General features: G+C 32.6%; 1 protein-coding gene across 1 annotated transcript; it reads right to left on the minus strand.

Moving 5' to 3' along the window:
- Positions 1–1349: 1349 nt before the first annotated feature.
- LOC148616853 (ubiquitin-conjugating enzyme E2 variant 2-like) lies at positions 1350–13545 on the minus strand. The gene is made up of 4 exons (XM_088583981.1): positions 13501–13545; positions 10811–10956; positions 7483–7617; positions 1350–6011 (listed from the first exon to the last, which is right to left on the minus strand). The coding sequence occupies exons 1-4, from the start codon at positions 13520–13522 to the stop codon at positions 5865–5867; spliced, it is 450 nt and encodes a 149-aa protein (XP_088440107.1). The 5' UTR covers positions 13523–13545; the 3' UTR covers positions 1350–5864.
- Positions 13546–19207: the final 5662 nt, after the last annotated feature.

A 19207-nucleotide genomic window follows, 5' to 3' on the forward strand; every position in this document is an offset into this window, starting at 1 on the left:
AAAATTTCATAAATTTGGGGCCGAAAGAGGATAGGGGAGAAACATGCATTTCCCTGAAATCCAGACAATAACTTTACTTTTAGTGGATGGATCTCTGAAATCGTATTACAAGGTGCTATACCATCAAAGGAAGACAGGGATTGATTTTGTGGGTAAAATTTGAACCTTTTAGGAATTGGATTCCAGAAAGGGACCAGAAACAAATATTTTCCATATGTTTGAACAATAAATTGAGTAAAAATGAATGGATTTCATACAAATTTTACTAGGTGCTGTACCAAAACAGGAAGACTGGGATTGATTTTTGTGGTTATGAAATTAGCCAACCGAAGAATGCAGGTCCACAAAGGGACCAGAATCAAGCTTTTTTTCTAAATTCTGAATAAATTGAGTAAAAGGGATTGATCACTTTGAAATTATACAGGTGCCATACTCCAAAAAGAAGATTAGGATTGATTTTGGAGGTTTTGACTGGAACCATTAAGGAATAAGGGACGAAAAAGTAGCCACTTCAATTCTTGTCAAATTCTTATCCTGTGCAAGCATCTTATCATAATCAAATTCAAAGCTGTATCAAATTGAAAGGTGGTTCATACCTGCCCCAATTGTTCAGGATTCAATCACAGTTCTAATCTGCAACTCGTCAAATACACCTGAATAGAATTTGATGAAACTTAAACAGATTCTTTGTATGATGCTAATGTGCACCTATTTTGTTTTTGCATCTCAATGCCTTGAATTGCCTATTTGGTTTCTTAGAAAGTTTCTGGAGAACACATTGTACAACTTGTTATAGCAATTTGATATCTTAGCCCATGCTTTATGTAAAAGTTTTAATTTTCACTGATTCTGTCGAGTGAACATAATTGTGGGGATCACTTTTCACGGTTTCAAACATATTTGGTATTATGTAGTGTAAAAAATCTGTTTCGCGGGTGCTATTTTTTGCAGTTTTCTATTCACCGCAAAAATAACCGAAATTACTACTTATACAGTATACTTCTGTGAGATTAGGGGTATCACTAGTGGTCACTGACTCTCAGGTTTCTTGTTTCTCTATAGGCAGATAGATATTTTGTTACAACAGAAAGTGAGTCCAAAACACACCACATAATTCAAAATGTATCTACTTTGTTTAATTCCTTTAACAGCAGTAGAATCAAGATTCAATTTCAACATTCCTAGTCCTTCAATAAATCTAGAGATTCACCGAAGTCTGATGTAGGGCTAAAGGGCTACAAAAAATCAAAATAAGTCCTCCTGAAAAAAGTGGAGTCTCAGGTTTTAAGACCTTTAAATTAACCTTATTCTGGGTTTATCTTGCCATTCAAACAAAAACCACCAAGTAGTAAATTAGATGTACAGTTTATTTCAAACATATCAAGCAAATAAATTTGAGTGAGAATCAGGAATGCTGTTCATACAAATTTTACATTCCCTTCTACATACCACAGCCAGGCAAATGAACATGGTGATGTTTATAATACTCGAAACAAATCAAGTAACAGTCTTTTTAAGAATCATGCAAATTCTGTAATATGTGATAGACCCCCCAAAAAGGCTACATATTTTTATTTTTGTTTTTAAGTTGCTTTATAGGTCTATATGATGTAATGTATTATTCATTCCAATCTGTCTGCTCTTAGGAGATAATTAATATTGAAAATCCAACAGTTTCTATTGTATTTTAGTGTCATTTCCTTTACAAAGTAATCTCCTTTAATTTTGAAGTCTACAGTACATTCTATATATTTTTTTATCTTCTATCAATAAGGGTTATATGAAAAACCACATGTTACTCTCTGCTTACTATGACATTTTAAACAAAATGTCAAAAATAAAAATATGTAGGCTTTCCAACCAAGAATCACATTTTGCATGATTCTTATATTGAAGCAATAGTAATTGGTTTAAATTAAAACACTTTTTTTAATATTCTAGCACATGGATTTCTCAACATATAAAGAAATATTCAGCTTTTTTTTTTCAGCTTAAAAATGATGACAAAAAACACATTTATTTTACACTGATTTACATTTAACAGGCAAACCTACCTTGAGATTCACTCATGTGCAGGTAGACTACTATACAAGTTTCAGAAAGCGAAAAACAGAAAAATTAATAAGTACATTTCATTTTTTTGCAGGCAACTTATTTTCATGGCAGTCGTTGATTAAAAAAAATACCAATATAGAACAACTGTGCAGAATCATTTGAAATAAAAAAAAAAAAAAAAAAATTAATACAGTTAAAGTATCGCCCTTGATAATATTCAACAACTGGGAAATTGAGCTCACATAAAAAAAAGAACATTTTTTTCATGGCAAGGGAAATAATTTTGATCATTGTAATTATCCCTGATGGAAACTTAAAAATCATGTCCAAACACCAGACATTAAATATAAAGCAATGAATATAGCATAGGTCAGTTTAAGCATCTGGCAGGGAATTTTCTTCCTTTTTTCTTTTCTTGGTGTAAAATTTTCTTTGATCGATGTATTCACTACTGTTCTTAGAACATAAGGAATTTCTCCAATACTTGAGGTAGTATACTAGGAGGATTATATCAGACATGAAATGATCCAATCAACATTTTCTTTAAGTGTATATGTACTTTTACAATAAAGATATCTCTTAGTATAAAGTACTTAAAGTATAAGCGTCTAGAGTTTTTATTTTGGTTTGTATTATCTTTTGGCAGCTCAGGCACAGGTACAGACATTTTCAGAACGAAGGACTCCAGAAAAAAAGGAGTTTTAGTTAATTTTTGCCAAACTGTGCCCAATATCAACAAAATTTTCCAAAGAAAGGGTCCAACCCCCAGAAATGGCTCTGGATCTGTCAATGCAGATGTAGTGAATGCATACAATGCAAAGTTTCATAATAGCACTTTTAAATTAGCAAATGCCTCTACCACAGACCAGCACTTTAAAAACTTTCTTCCCATTAATAGAATGAGACTATCAATTAAACATTGTGAATAAATAAGTACTTATTTAGTATAATCAAGTACAGCAGGACTCTAGGTTTACAAAACCTAATCTGTAGAATATTCTCTTGAAACAAGAAAATAAACATACAGGACAAATTAGCATTACTCTGTCAAAACTGTTAAATCTAATGGGATATGTTTCAATCAATCATTTTATGAACTATTCAAAGTCTCATGATGATCAGAGAAGGGGATATAAAAATCACCAAAAATGCACACTGAGTGGTCACAGATGCACAGAACAAAAGTCTTTTTTGTGCCCCTGCTCAAATTTCGATGGTTGGGGATAGGAAATTGTTATAAAAACAAGCCACTTATAGAATTTTTAATGTAGTGGGACCTTCCATTTAAAAAACATGGAAGAAAAATTTGATACATGCATAGCCATATATTTCATAAAAATTAAAACATTTTAAGACAACAAGCTCTTTAGGATTTTTACATTAACATTGTTAAATCAGAAATAACAAAGAATTATGATCCTTTTTTTCAAAAAAACAGGTAAAATATTATTCATCGTCAAAAACATAACCTTCATGGCACAATCTCCAAATAAGGAAAAATGAAACCAGAACATTTTACAGAGAAAAATTAACAAGCAATATTAAAGAAGCTGGACTTATGTTTCAAAGTAACATTTTATCCTCTAAAATCATATAATACTAGTACAATGAACCCCGAACAAAAAGAAAAACTGCCAAAAGCAACCACAAAAGTCAGCCCTATTACATCAGTTTCTTCATTTTTCACCTGTATAAACCAAACATCTGTCCAAAACAAGCACAATCTTCATCAGCAATATCAGTGTTTAGTTTCGACAGGTTTAACCATTTATCTTTTTTTTTCACCTATTTTTTTTAACATTAATCCGGTTGTGTTTACTGAAGCTTCTCTGTACTTGAATGACTTGTTGTTTTCTTAAGTTCAGGAGTTCAAAATTTTTTTCTCAAGTCAAGGACTTTTCAAATTTCAAATCAAAGGTCCTTAATAAAGCATCCATGAAGTAGATAGGAGACCCAGGACATAAGTAACGAAAAAGAATTCAAAGGTCCTGGTTCATAAAATCAGAGTCCAAGACCTAAACTAATACTAATTTACCCGAGAGTTTTAATGTGAATTTTATCAATCAATTACTAGTAATTAATTGTATAATATTAGCTTTAATCTACTGAATCAATTGATTCAAGATTATAAATTTCTCTTAAAAAAAAATATATATATAAACAATGTTACATGACACAATTCTGTTATTTTTTTTTCTAGATGAAATATTATTATGACATGAACAAGCAGTGCATCCCCTTGCAAAATTAAATAGCTATGTTTCAATGTAACCTGCTAGATGAAAGTTCTTTCTAAAGAACAAGTTTATATGGTATATAAGAAATCTCTTCTATTATTTTTTTCTTGTAAATATTTAAAGAAGGGGTTTACAAAGAAAAGGTCCCACACTTCATATTTATTTTCACCTTTCACAACTTAGTTGCAAGGGGATAAAATCATACAAACTTTTGGTGAAATCAAAATAATAATCACATGTATTCCTTTATTCTGCATTCTCTCCGTAGAACTTTTTGGAAGGTAGATATGGACAAAATTCAGTGTACAAAGTTAACATCCAAGTCATCATAGATCTATAGAAATAATTCATAGACCTTGAATGAACACACAGAAAAATACTTTAGCAAAACACCTATTTCAACATTAATTTTGCACAATGAAAATTTACAAATGATTTGATGAATTAACAACTGCTTAATTTTGTTAAATATTCTTAAACAAAACAATGTATATCTAAATAAATACAGGGTGTTAGTGTTAATGCCATTGAACCATCAAGTACATTTTTTTAATTAAAAAAAAAACAAAAACAAACACAACGTTTATCAAATTAAATGTGTCAAGTAATCTTACTCTTTAGTGTTTAAATTTTCTCTAAAGGTTTACAAATCAATATGCTTATATTTTTTTTCAAAGAACTGTTCAATCTTGTCAAGTTTTTTTCTAATACAAGTCAGCACAGTATTATTTTCTTATAAAATTTTATGAAAAAGGTTTATACATGTACCTGTATATGATTTTTTTTGGGGGGTGAGCAATATAATTTTTCCAACAAATGGAGTTAATTCTTAAAATGTTTTTAAAGAATTTTTTTTGTCATTTTCAAAAACCATAGCAACCACAAGAAATGGCACTTATGCAAGAAATGTAAATGTTCTTACACTACAGTGAAAATACATTTACTATAAAAAAAAATCCTTTGACATATAGAGGTGAGAGAAGGGACAATAAGTCTGAACAATTATGAAGTACAGGTATTTATAATTTACAGGCTGGGAACACTGTTAGCAGGATTTCTGACAAATTTGACATCTAAGAACTTTAAATACTGAAGTAAGGTTCAAAGTAAAAAATGAGTAACATCCTCTCACATAATTCATTGAATTCTGTCAACTAACAGTGTGGTGAAGCAAGTTTTGTAACAGATTGTATTTGTGCAATAAAATAAATTGAGTTTCTTTCATTCATGAATCCATTCCATCCTCAATAGCCAAGGTTTACAATTCACCTCTCATCATCAAATAACTTGTTTATATCAGTATAAAAAGTATACCTGTGCTAAAGACGATAGAACTACACCCAGCCTGTTTCTTATCAATAGTTGTACCTCATTTTTTCCTTTCATGATTAGAGACTATCATATTATAAAAACAGAAAATTTCATGAGATGTCTCATTCACTTTCATCAAAGTATAATTTGATGTAATTGGTTTGAGTTATCTCCCTTCCAAAGAGTCACTGTGACTAGTCCAGACCTTAGCAATGCAACATCCCTTCATTATCTAGGAAACCAAACATAGAATATTGATGCCTAAAAACTAAAGCTAGTTCCTTCTGGTGGTTGTGACAGTTTAATGTTTTCTTTTGCTACCATTTGCTTTTTGATACTTTCTAAAGCCACCCTAATTGTGTATCTTTCATCCCAGTTTTTCAGTATATCCACTTTCATAGGATCAATCTGAAATTATACACAAAATGTTATTTTTTATTATTACACTTTTTCATCACAAACTCCATATACTTATATGGGACATATATTTATGAGCATCTCAGCAGGTGTCTCTAGAAAAGCAGACGCTAACCCTATCGGTGCACCTGATCCATGCTCCCAGTTTTTAGTGGACTTCAGCAGAAATCAAAAGAATTGGTTCAGGGACCAGACAAGGAAAACAGACACACACAACAAAGAAATTAAAATAACCAAATTATTACATACAAAGCAACATAAGTACATGTAAATGAGCAACTCGGGTCAGGCAATTTAGCCTCCTGTGGTTGAGCCCTATGGTTCCTACTCCAGGAGAATACCACAGTAGGGTTCTTTAACGTGCGAAGAACGTGGCATCTCTCCTAACACAGTGCACCACTATGGTTTGTGGTCAGGTTTTCCATATTATAGCCTGACAACCCCAGCATGTAACTCGCCATGGGTAACCCATTCCACCACCTGGGGCACACAACCCAGTTGCTCTGTGGGTAGAGCGCCCAAGTCCTCAGCTAGGGTTCTGAGCACTATTTATTTGCCTTTTACGACAAGCTTAGTGCTGCAGCAGGCCTATTCTTTCAAATAAAGCTGAGAATGTGTACTTTAAAATCATATATGTAATTAACTACAAAAGTGTATGAATATTGTTTACATATGTGAGTGATTTGCCTCCATGCTGTCAGTTAGCAGAAAAGGTAAAAATGTGGATTTTCAGTATTATTTATTCAATTAAATTTTGTGAAGAATTTCTACAATCATCGTACCATTAGCATAATGATTTTGGAAGCCTTATTTTCCAAGCTTCGCAATGGTATGCAACTTTAAGATGTCATTTGTCCTGGGAATTCACAGTGAAACTTTGAAAATTACTTTTTTGACATGTGAAGTAATGGAAACGTTAGAAGTGGTTAGTGAGACCATAAGAAGCTACTTTTCAAAACCTAGATACATACAACTCATAATAAAAATTCATACAAACCTGTCATGGCATCCAATATTCTCCCAAAGTCAATTTTGCAATGGGCAGTCTATAACACTTCACTTTCAAGTAAAATTTTGTTAGCAATAGGGACATATAGATGTTAAAATATTTTGTCTTTGACAACAGCCAATTTTCGTTCTTGAATATTATGAGATTTTGCAGCACTGTAATATTGAGCAGCCTGCTAGATGTATTTCAAATCAATTTAGTACACTTAAAAAGGTAGACCTAGGGTAAGGGACACAACTCTTATAAATTATTGGAACAGTTGTATTCAGCATTTTACATTAATCTCATCTAAGCACCAAATTAATTTGGATTTATTTCATTCTGTTTCAAAAGCTTGATAGACTTTGGTGAAACTGAAAATGACACAAACATAACACTGATTTCAAGTTATTTCCCTTACCCTGGGTCTACCTCCTTAAGGCAAGGACGAAATATCTTATCATATTCACTTACCATACCAACATGAGGCCCAGAGTCAACTACACAGGACATTTTTACTTTGGTGACAAATCGTATAGTTGGTGGTTTCTTTGGATACTGTTCACCACATGTCACTTTAAGCGTGTATAGCCTATTCTCAAAAGGGGACTAAAATAGAAGAATAAATATTACTGATACGAATACACAAATTTAATTGTACTTAAAAAAAAGAAGCAACAACAAAAAAGTTGTACATTAGAGAGTGTAGATAAGCTTGAGAAATCCTGTGCTCTTAACATTCACTTAATCCTTAAATATTAGTACTTTGTTTGAATATTTAACATTTTTTTTTACTCATAGCGATTGGATAATTATGTACACCGTTTTCAAACTTTCAGATAGTGATTTTTATATATCTGCAGATTCTGTCTGCTTCATATTTTCAGCTCTAAAACAGTTTTCAGAGCAATTCCCTCTCAACCAAATTACATGTTTTTCCAATCAATTTTAAAATTTTGATTTAAACATGCTAGCTAAACCTTTAAAGTTAAAAATTAAAAATTTTACTACTTCATGAGCAAAAAGAAGGGTAATAATGAACTACATGTAACTGAACTAATAAACTCTTGGCAGAAGACAAAAACAATAGTCATAAAAGAAGTCTGTATAACAATTAGTAATATCAAAGCAAAAACTGGAAGGTTGGTCCTGATTTGGTACAGGCAATTCCAATGAAAATGTTAGGTTGATTGATTGTTGGGGTTTAACGTCTTAGCAGCAATATTTCAGCTATATTCAGGCAATGAACATGACATGGGACGATAAAATGAACATGAATGATGATGATGAAATGAAAAATGGGATGGGTAGGATCAGGCAATTTAGCCTCCTGTGGTGGAGTGCAAAGGTTCCTACTCCTATCAAATACCACAGCAGGGTTCTTTAAAGTGCGAGTAACATGGCATCTATCCCAACACGGTGCACCACTATGGTTTACGGTCAGGTTTTCTGTATTATAGCCTGACAACCCCAGCATGTAACATGCCAGGGGTACCCCATTCCATCACCTGGGGCACACAACCCAGTTGTGCTGTGGTAGTGTTCTAGGATTTTTCAGGAATCGAGGTTTCCTAGGGAAAAATCCATATAAAATCAACTTTCCCACAATCAATGACTGCTTTCCTAACAAAACAAATCCTTACAGCATATGAAGTTTTCAACTTGCCATGGGAAAGTGTAACTAAGTACCTAACTTTCCCGGACCCAAATTTCACTTGCCCCAGTTAACAGGAAATAGGAATCCTAGAACACTGTGTGGGCAGAGCACCTAGCCCCTGGCTAGGTTTCTGAGCAAAATTTAGTCCCTTTTATGACAAGCTTAGCGCTGCTGCAGGCCTATTCTTTGACACCCGGACTTGCACAGGGCAAAAAATGTTAGGAAAAACTGATTTTAATGCTTCCTCTATGAAGAAGAAACTATCTTTTTATATGCTTGGAGCACTGGGATGACTGCTATACATATAAATACAAAAAGAAATGAACTATTGTATAGGTAAATGTCCTCGTTTGGATCTCACTTTATTTTAAAAGCTTAAAAATACTAGCAAAAGAATACTAACTGTGAAATGCACATTTGCAAACAAGGTCATTAAATACACTTCTTCCTCTTATGCTCAATGATTTTTGCAGAAAATTTTCTCCAGCAGTGTTCTCCCCAGGATTTTCAGATATTGCTGTATTCAGTGCGTGTGACACGACATTAATATATCTCACTTCGAAACATGTCCATTTGTACATTGCTGTTTATGTTTACATGAATTATTTGTAGGTAAATATTTTACCTTTTTCTTCTATTCCAGTAATTATAAATTTAATACCATTTTTTATTTTTACATTTTAAATTAACAGAAAAATTAAAGATATTCAACCAAATTATGATAAGTAATTCTTCATAAACATTTCCTCTAATTCACAAACATCCAGTGTTCTTCAAATTTTTGCGGACAGCAGACCCATTGAAAATTACAATTTTTCATTTGTTTTAGGGCCTCATTGACTCATTTGAATGTGATATTCATTTGATTAAGAGCAATCTCTATAAAACTCTTTTTTTCTAGTCTTAGTAACTTTCAATATATTTATAGATTTAGAATATTATCTAATCAGGTACATGTAATAGACTACTCTTGTCTTAATACTCATGTTTCCAAAAATTTTCAGGAAGTCAGTAGTGTAGAGTTGACCTAGTTATACCAGGAAAAAAAACATAAATCTTATTCTTGTTATTTAAAGTTGGCTCACTAGTTGTTTTGTTTTGTTTTTTTTTAATTATTATGTTAATATGTAGATTAATCATGACAAAAACTCCATATCATGACTTACAAAAAAAAAAAAATTCCCCACACCTGTTGTACTATTTTTAGACTTGGGGGATGTTACAATCTATTTCTTAACTAATTTTCCTGCCAAAAAGAACGTGCTCTTGATACGCAACAAGCTTAATCAGCTTCTTAATGTTGAAAAACATCATGTGATTGTGCAATTATTCAACTCTGCATTTATAAATAGCCACATGCTTTTTGCCAGGGTTGACTTAATTTTTACCATAGTCAGTTTTGATTGGTTCAGTATAAGATATTAGTATCTGATTAACACCTTCCTTGAAATTAATTTGTGGCCAGATGGGGTGACGGATAAAGAATATTGTCGGCAATGTCATAACTTTTATTGGCTTCAGACACCTGTGGGGTCACACGGTGTGTTTACTGCTATCAGTTTCATGAGCTTATTACCTTGTAGGATGCCGTTAATGACCTCAGGGCACACATGTTTCCTGTCGTAATTGTTTTTTAATCCTCAAATTTAACTTTATACACAGTGCTGGTAGCAAGATAGCACAGTACCGATCGCAATAGCACAGCGCTCAATCTCAATAGTGCTGTAAAGCACAGCGATTTAAGGGCCTGGGGATAACACTGTCCAGGAATTAAAATCTCTGACTTTCCACAGGATAGTAGTGGAAAAATTACACCCACAAAAGACTGAAGATGAATAGGTGATGGAAGTAAGTATTTTAGGATATTATTCAACAGTAAGGCATAAATTAAAATATTTTTCTATCAATCCTGACCATCTCAGGTAAAAATCAGTAAAAGTCTTAAAATTTAATGTCAAAACTAAATCAAATATAAATTCATTTGGTTCATATGTCTGCCTTGTGATTTTCTATGAGAAACAAAATGAAAGAAAAGGAAAAATAAAATTGGTGACTTAATCTTTGCTTTGTAGGGTTGGATAGGTGACACAAACAATATTAATTTTAGACTAGATCAGAATGCAGTTTTTTTTTTCTTTCTTTCACCTTAATTGGTCCTAATATGGTGCATATCCAATGAGTAAGGGTATTATCATCATCACTCTCTAATCCCCAACTTATGGTGCCGTCACCAACTCCTTTTTGTCCAGACTCAAATTCTTCCAACAACCTAAAATTTCTTGGTACTTTCACTACAAAAAACATAAGTTGACAAGTAAAATATACATATACAGTCAAACCTGCCTAAACCTGAATTCAAGTCTTTTTTCCCTACAAAAATTTACATGTACATTGTATGCCTCCCCCATTCCTAAGTTCAAAAGGGTATTACTCACACAAATTTTGTGGATCATAAATTCCTGGTAATATGCACATATCACGTTCTAATTAACAACAAAGTTTTGTGAAATTTGGTGCAGTGTAATTATGGTTGGTTGTTTTTTATCTCATTTTTCATTTAGGCAAAAAAAGTCTAGGGTTGGTAGGGTGACAAGGATCATGAGTATTTTTTATTTGGCCTAAAAATGATTCAGTTTCAAATTATATATGTAGCTACACTGAGATTTAACTAAATGCAACAATTTTTAGGCAATTGTCTCGAAAGCCTTGTTGTTGAGCAAATACTGGGATTTGAGGGGCAGTGAATAGGATAAATATGTTGAGATGGGCCATTTACCAAGTTAACTAGATTTCAATGCCTCTAACATTCTTAGAAAAAATTTTCAGTTAAATGGGACATTAAGATCTGGAATGTGATAAATGGCCCATGCCCACCTCTAATCCCAGTCAACAGATGGGGCCTTCTTTTTATGATTATAAGTGATTTCTTTCAAAAGCACACTATGATGAAAAGAACTACGGCCCATTTAAATGTTGCCAAACTAACAATCTACATTATAAACTCTTGATGACTAAATGCAATACAGAATTTTTATTAAGTGAGAATAGTATTCACTTTCCTGTGATCAAAAGTTCAAATGGAGTTGCAAGATGGAGTTAAAGTGTGTGTCAAAATTGTGTACATGTAGGTAGAAAGCAGTGATTGGCATAAATACCAACAAAAGTAACCAATCAGTAATCAAGTTTCTTGTAGGGTTTCTATGCAACAGATCATAATAACATCAGTGATTTTCAGTGTAGTTTCTATTACATATACAATCAATTACTTTAGGAAATATAATTGTAATTATTTTTCAATACAAACTATAACAACAACATACATTGTATTAAAGTATGACACATAATTTTCACTGATCTCTGATTCATCATTAAAAGCATCATTTAAATAAAAGAAATCTGAATTGCACTTTAATGTCAAGAGTTTATGGTGTAAATCATCACTTTGGCAACATTTTAATGGGCAAAATTTCTTTTCATCACAGGAAAGTGAATACAATTCTCACTTAATAAAAATTATGTTTGATTCATTGTACGTGGGTATACAATGTAAACAATAGCCCTAAAGAAAAAAAATAGTATAATAAAGTTAAACAGAAATTTCATTAAATTTACATTTAATCACAAGAAACTAACAATCTGTTCACTTTATTAAATACAGAACTTAACTCAGCTTAAATTATTATTATGGCAGTGTTCTTGGATTTTTTTAAATTTTATGCTTCCACAGGTGAACCCCACTGAAGTCAATGAAGATTAACTTTCCCACACTTGAAGTTTGCTCTCCAAACATATCAAATCCTTTCAGAAATATAAGTTTATTATTTGCCAAAGGGGAAGTGGAACATATTTAACAGCTTTCCCAGACCAAAATTGCACTTGTTCCAGGTGATGGGAAATTAGAATCCTAGAACAATGTTTAAACCTAAAGGGCAAGAGTTTCCTTCTACAATAAAAATGTTGACACTGAAAGACAATATTATACAATTAAGAAACGAAGAAATCTTGTCAAGAAAAGTAAACATCCATAAGGCACTTTTCTTTGTCCTTGTAATTTATTATTGAAGATATGAAGCTCTGCTTAACGGAAAACTCCAAATGACATTTAAACTTTGCCAAAATTAAAGTTTGCCATTCAAACTTCTTTACCAAACTCAGTTTTTTTTAATGTGCCAAAGGGTAAGTGGAATATTTTCAGTACACATTTATGATTACTTTAAAATACTTTAAAAGATAAATTGAAGAAAAAAGGCACTCTGCAACTACAGTACATGTACCTGTAGGCATAAAAAATTGTAAACCCATTCTGATGACATAAAGTAACACACTACTATATATGATAAATGACTCAAAAGAAAAGAACATCTAAAACAATCATATTTTATTAGAATGCGGTTATTCATGCCAACTGTATTAACAATGCCTTTTCACTGTGTTCAGCAACAGAAAAACCACAAGATCGGTAAAATCCAATTGTACAATGGAGACAAATGAATAAGGAAATCACAAGACATTGTGAAAGCACATTTCTGTGAATTAACCATGAAATAAATTGTATCTTTAATTAACTTTGGCAACAATATGAAGCAAATACTTCACAATTATAGTTAGATATGACGTTTAACCGTCAGATTAAGATTGTTTCCATGCGTTTAATAAACGGCATAAGCCGATAATATGACAGTAAGATTGGATGTTTAAACATTGATAAAATAAAGGTCGGAGGCCAACAGTTTTCATTCAGATGCTCAGATAATAAATTTGTAATGACAAAAAAAATCGTCGAAAGTCTAATACAATCGAATTAAGCATAGAAACTACAGTATTTCTTTCTTAACCTGTATCTGTGGAACCCGCCATGATGATTCGCAAATAATAGTATCCGAAACGTTAGGACGGAATGTTAGAATTTCCGGAAATATAATTCATTATACAAAGCATCGAAAAATAATTTTTCTATAATTATAAATAAGGTATTCAATTCATGGTAACTGTGATTAAAAATCTAAGTCTTGATATCTGTAAAATTGTGCTTTTCGGAACACTAATGCGAAAAATTTGTAGCACGTGAAAAAAATTTAAGTATGATAGTGAGCCGTCGAAATTTAGAATAGTATTGTATTTATAGATGTTCTCTTTACTGTAAATGCCATTCCATTCAATTGATTCTAAAGACAGACAGACAAGTTCGCTCCTTTTCGTTGTTAATAAATTCAAAACATTAAATTTATTCTCTGTCGAGACCCGACAGGGTAGTCAAGGATTTTGCTTATATTAGTCTTCAAAATCTTTGATCCTCTTTTTGAGAAGAAGCATATAATGTGCTTTATTAAGTAAATTAATTCGGCTGGATTTAGATTAGATCAAACCAACATATTTCCGAACTCTGAAGATTTAGAGACGTCATAAAGAAAGAATCACCATCATCATGGTGTTAATTTCCAGCTAGATCTTGTCGAGTTGTTTTTAACCAGTAATAACCATCCTTTTAAGTTCTATATAGAAATCATATTTACAATGTACACAAATGTAATCTATTTTTTTTTCTCAAAAGCCTCCGATCAATAACATCTATATGTTCAGCTTACTAGTTTACAGATGTGGGAAAAGACACGTATTAATTCAGTCTTAGGTCGCCACTAACTGTGCCACCTTTAACCGTTAGTGAGTAATAAAAAAAACTTCCAGTGTTGGATTCAGATGGTCCGGGGTCAGTGCCCCTCTCCTTTTGCATGGTTCCAGTAAACAATTGAAATAACTATATGAGAACAAATTGTGCCACACTCTTTAATGATGTTTCTATATTCGTATAAATCTAGATTTTTCGAAATCAATAAAGTTTAGAAGATATGATTATCTTGTATCAGGTAGAGGAAAGGTTTATTTTAAAAAAATAAAAACTAAACTGATTCTTACAAGAAGTACTTTCGGTTTGATGCTGTTTAAAGAGTAATCATGGGAACCAAGGTTATAGCGGTAATCAAAAGAATGCAATACAGGGACAAAGACCAGACATGGAAAACAGACTCACACAACAAAGAACATAAAGTAACTAAAATTAAACATACAAAGTAACAAAACTCGGGCTCCACTAAAAACTGGGAGCATGGACCAGGTGCGCCGGTAGGTTAAGCGTCCTCTGCTTTTCTAGAAACACCAGCTGAGTTGCTCATAAAAAGTCAAGTCCGGGGTAAACGAAAGAGGAAAGGAAAACTATGACACGTTGAATAAATCAGTTTTCATGGCGCAGATGGATACACCGTAACGATCCACGAGTTCATGATGACGATCATAAAACTTTTGTAGTGATGACTTCAATCTTGTAGCATCATAACCCTGCTCCAGAAGCCAATTTGTTAGAATTATTGCGCGATACAAAAAGTCTGCGTAGACTCGGGAAGCTCTGACATAACGTATGAGTTGTGATATGAAGACTCCATACGCAGGTGCTGAAGGGATGTTGCCACAGTTGAAAGGAAAGTTGACAATTTTGAATGAAAAGTCATCACGTTTGTCGTAAAGTTTGGTCAATAGTTTTCCTTTACCATCGATTTCTAAGTGTAGGTCAAGATATGAGGCTGACTTCACAGTGTCTGTAGTATCCTTTATCCCAAGTCCTTTGGGGTAGATGCGATGTATCAAATCCCCAAAATTAGGATTGTTTAAAGATAATACGTCATCTATATAGCGGAAACTGAGATCAAAGGATCTAGCTAAACGATATTCTTTCTTTCGGATCAGATCAGCTATAAAGTCAGCCTCATAAGAGTGAAGGAATAGGTCAGCAAGTAGAGGAGCACAATTTATTCCCACTGGAATGCCCGACCGTTTGTTGGAAAACGCGTCCACCACACTGGACAAATATGTTGTCGATTAAAAAATCCAGCATTTTGTAAACATCTTCTGTATATTTGGAGATGATTTGGAATTATTTCTTACAAAGAATGAGGAATATCAACCAAGAACTATATATTTGTATCTAGGTATACCATCTTTTTGGAAAAAAACAACTGTATACAATGTTTTTAAGTCGGGATTTTAACTGAGTATGTGGAATAGAAGTATACAGCGTTGAAAAATCATAGGTTTTAATGCTATTATATTCTCATAATACTCTTGAACTGATTGTCTCCAAAAGATCTTTCGAATTTTTCAGGATCCACATTGAATTAATACCATTACGGGAGTAACAAGTGTTGTGGTAGGACTGCAAACCCTCTTTGACAGCTGTGAGTATAGAAGTTAAAAGTTTTGAAAGAGGTTTGGTGGTACAGTTTGCAGATCCAGCTATGTAACGTTGTTTGTATGGATTCTTGTGGAGTTTATGAATCCAGTACATAGACGGTAAATCACAATCATCGTCCTTAGTAGAGACCAAAAGAGGATAGCACAGCTTTATGGTTTTCCACAATGTCTTCGTTGGAGAGTGTGGTAGCAGTATAGGTCTTATCACTGCTATTATTGTCTACGTCTACCTCTGATAATAAACATTGGATGTAAAACGTTTTGCAGACAAAAACAATGTTGTTTTGGGCTTTGTCTGCTGGTAAACGGTTTACATGAACACAACTTGATCTCAACATTTTGTCTAAATGCTAAACTGAAATTTTGTGTAAAGCACACTGAACAACAATTAAAGATATAGATATACGTTTTGAGTCAAAATTTGGTAAATTTTATTATTTGTTGTTAAAATCTGGGTGAAAAAATGCTATATAGTAGCACGAACTTTATAGTACACTCCGATTTCTCTGATAGCAGCCAAGTTGAGAAGCTGATGAAATGGGAAAATATATGCAATTTACACGTATCAGCTGTAGAGGCATCCTTCACTTGTTGTAGGTTGTTTACTTAATAGAACGTGTTTAATTCCATGACAAGTCAAGTCAAGTCAAGCCTAGTGGGGTAAAGTCAAGTCAAGTAAACTTTATTTAACGTCGATATAAATCCAACAATAAACATAAGCTCTTTTAATATCGACATAAATAAAACACAAGACATACATATTAATTGAAATCAACATGACATACAAATTATAAATAACATGCAAGTAATAAAGCACATAAAAAAGCACTATAATAAAAGCAATGCAGACTAAATTTAAAAGCAGATGTTACTGAGCAGCTGAAAGCATTAAAATTAACATGCCAGCAAGATTAAAATAATAAATTGAATAAAATTAAGGAGATGATGTTGCATCTGTTAGTTGGGTAAGCCAAACTATTGGCAAAAGGAACAAGAATACCCCTTCCCCTCCCATTTATTTATCAAACTTTTGAATTGAACAAGGCCGATGCCCTCTCTTGATTCATTTGGAAGTTTGTTCCACAGTTTAGCTGCCCCATAGCTTACAGAGTGCACGCCATACCTGGTTGTGTTTACTTTGGTATGTTCACCAAGTTTGTATACCTAAAAGAGTAAGAACTTTCTTTAACAGTTATCATATCATGTAAGTATACAGGAGTAAGTTTGTTTATTATTTTATATACATGTATAGCTAAAAATCTCAATCGTCTAACTCTTAAGGATGGCATCTTAGACTTTATTAACAATTAACTCTTCATATGTACTTTTATCATCATTATAGATAAAGCGTAAAGCCCTTCCTTGAATCTTTTCTAACTTTTTTGTACAGCTTTCATTACAAAAATGCCATACTAATGGACAATAGTTGAAATTTGCCAGTATAAAAGAATGATATATTGTAAGTTTACCCAATTTACTTAGATAATTTCCAATTCTTTTTAATACATTTAATTGTTGTGATGCCTTTTTACATAAATTAGAGATATGGCTATTGACGTTCAGTTTAAAATCAAATGTTATACCAAGTAGATTTACTTCATCCTCACAGAGGATATCATTACCATCTAAATTAAAAATAATGTTCTCTTTTTGAGTCTTACTGCCAATCGCAATAGCCTGAAACTTGTCAGGATTGGCTTTCATATGATTATCTGAGATCCATTTAATTAAAATACTACTCTCCTGTTCCAGAATATTTACAATATCTTGTAGATCATTGCTGCTATATAATAAAGTATTTTCATCAGTATAGTTATATTTGTCACTTTTCGAAATAAGGTGAAATATATCGTTAATAAAGATATTAAAAAGGACCGGTCCAAGATTGACCCCTGTGGAACCCCTTTATAGATGTCCAAAAAAGGACTGCATATAAAACCAATTTTAACACACTGCTTCCTGCTTTTAAGATTGCTATTTAATAGGGCATTTTCAGACAAACCATAACTTTTCAATTTCAGCAGGAGTAGATCATGTGGTAGACAATCAAACGCTTTTGACAGATCCATCAGTATAGCAGCAGGAACTTATTTTTATCTAATGATTTACACCAGTCTTCAATAATTTTGATCAAAATATCTCGACAACTGTAGCCAGGTCTAAAAGCAGACAAGAAAATGTTAAATTTGATTTTTAAAAAATCACATATCTGAGATTCAATAGCTCTTTCATAAAGTTTTGAGATGGTTGGTAGTACAGTGGCTTGTCTGTAGTTTCCTTTTTCTAGTGTGCTGTTTTTCTTGTGAATTGGTCCTACCTGTGCTATTTTTAATTTGGCTGGAAAAACTGAAGTTTTAAAAGTCAAGTTGATCATGTTGATAATTGGATGTTTTACTACTGGTGCAGCTATTTTCAGAATTTTAGGGGAGATTTCATCAAAAAAAGTAGCCATTTTTACATTTATTTTGTTAAACTGTTTTTGTGAGAAAGCTTCTGTGATAGGTTTGAAGTGTAATTCATCAGCATTTTCTTTGATTGATGTTTCTTTGATGTTAGTAATGCTGGGGTGGTTGTTATCTATTTGAATTGCACCATTTCCTATGCTCGGGTGCTTGTCATCAATTTGAATTGCACCATTTCCTATGCTCGGGTGCTTGTCATCAATTTGAATTGCACCATTTCCTATGCTCGGGTGCTTGTCATCAATTTGAATTGCACCATTTCCTATGCTAGGATGGTTGTTATCTATTTGAATTGCACCATTTCCTATGTCTTTGGCTACATTTATAAAAAAAAAATCATTACATACACAGCTAATATCGTTCTGATTTGTTAACAGTTGATCATTTTCTCTAATTACAATATCTGATTCGAAATGGCTACCTTTGTTAGTCAGGAAAGGTTTTATGGTGGGCCAAAAGTCTTTGCTTTTGGGACCACCTACACATCGTTCTATAAAATACTTTTTCACAGATTCGCGCTTGATCTTGTTTACCAAATCTCTTTGTACTCTACAATTTTCCCACGACTTAGAGTCTCTTTTGCTTTTAAATACGTTATGAAGCATTCTTTTCTTAAATACAGCTTGCCGCAATTTGCTGTTCATGAAAGGAGCTGGTGCTCTGACAATATTTCTCCTTTTCAATGTTACATGCTTATTATATACATCCATGAAATTGTTATTAAAAACCTCATTTGCTTCATTTACATTTGTATAATCTAAATTGTTTACATCTGACTGCTCTAGGTCTCTTAAAAAAATGCACACTATCAAAATTTTTTAAACTTCTATAAAATTTA

Source organism: Perna viridis, chromosome 5 (genome assembly GCF_037379345.1).
Source record: "Perna viridis isolate PV_CMFRI_1.1 ecotype Kerala chromosome 5, ASM3737934v1, whole genome shotgun sequence".
Lineage (NCBI taxonomy): Eukaryota > Metazoa > Mollusca > Bivalvia > Mytilida > Mytilidae > Perna > Perna viridis.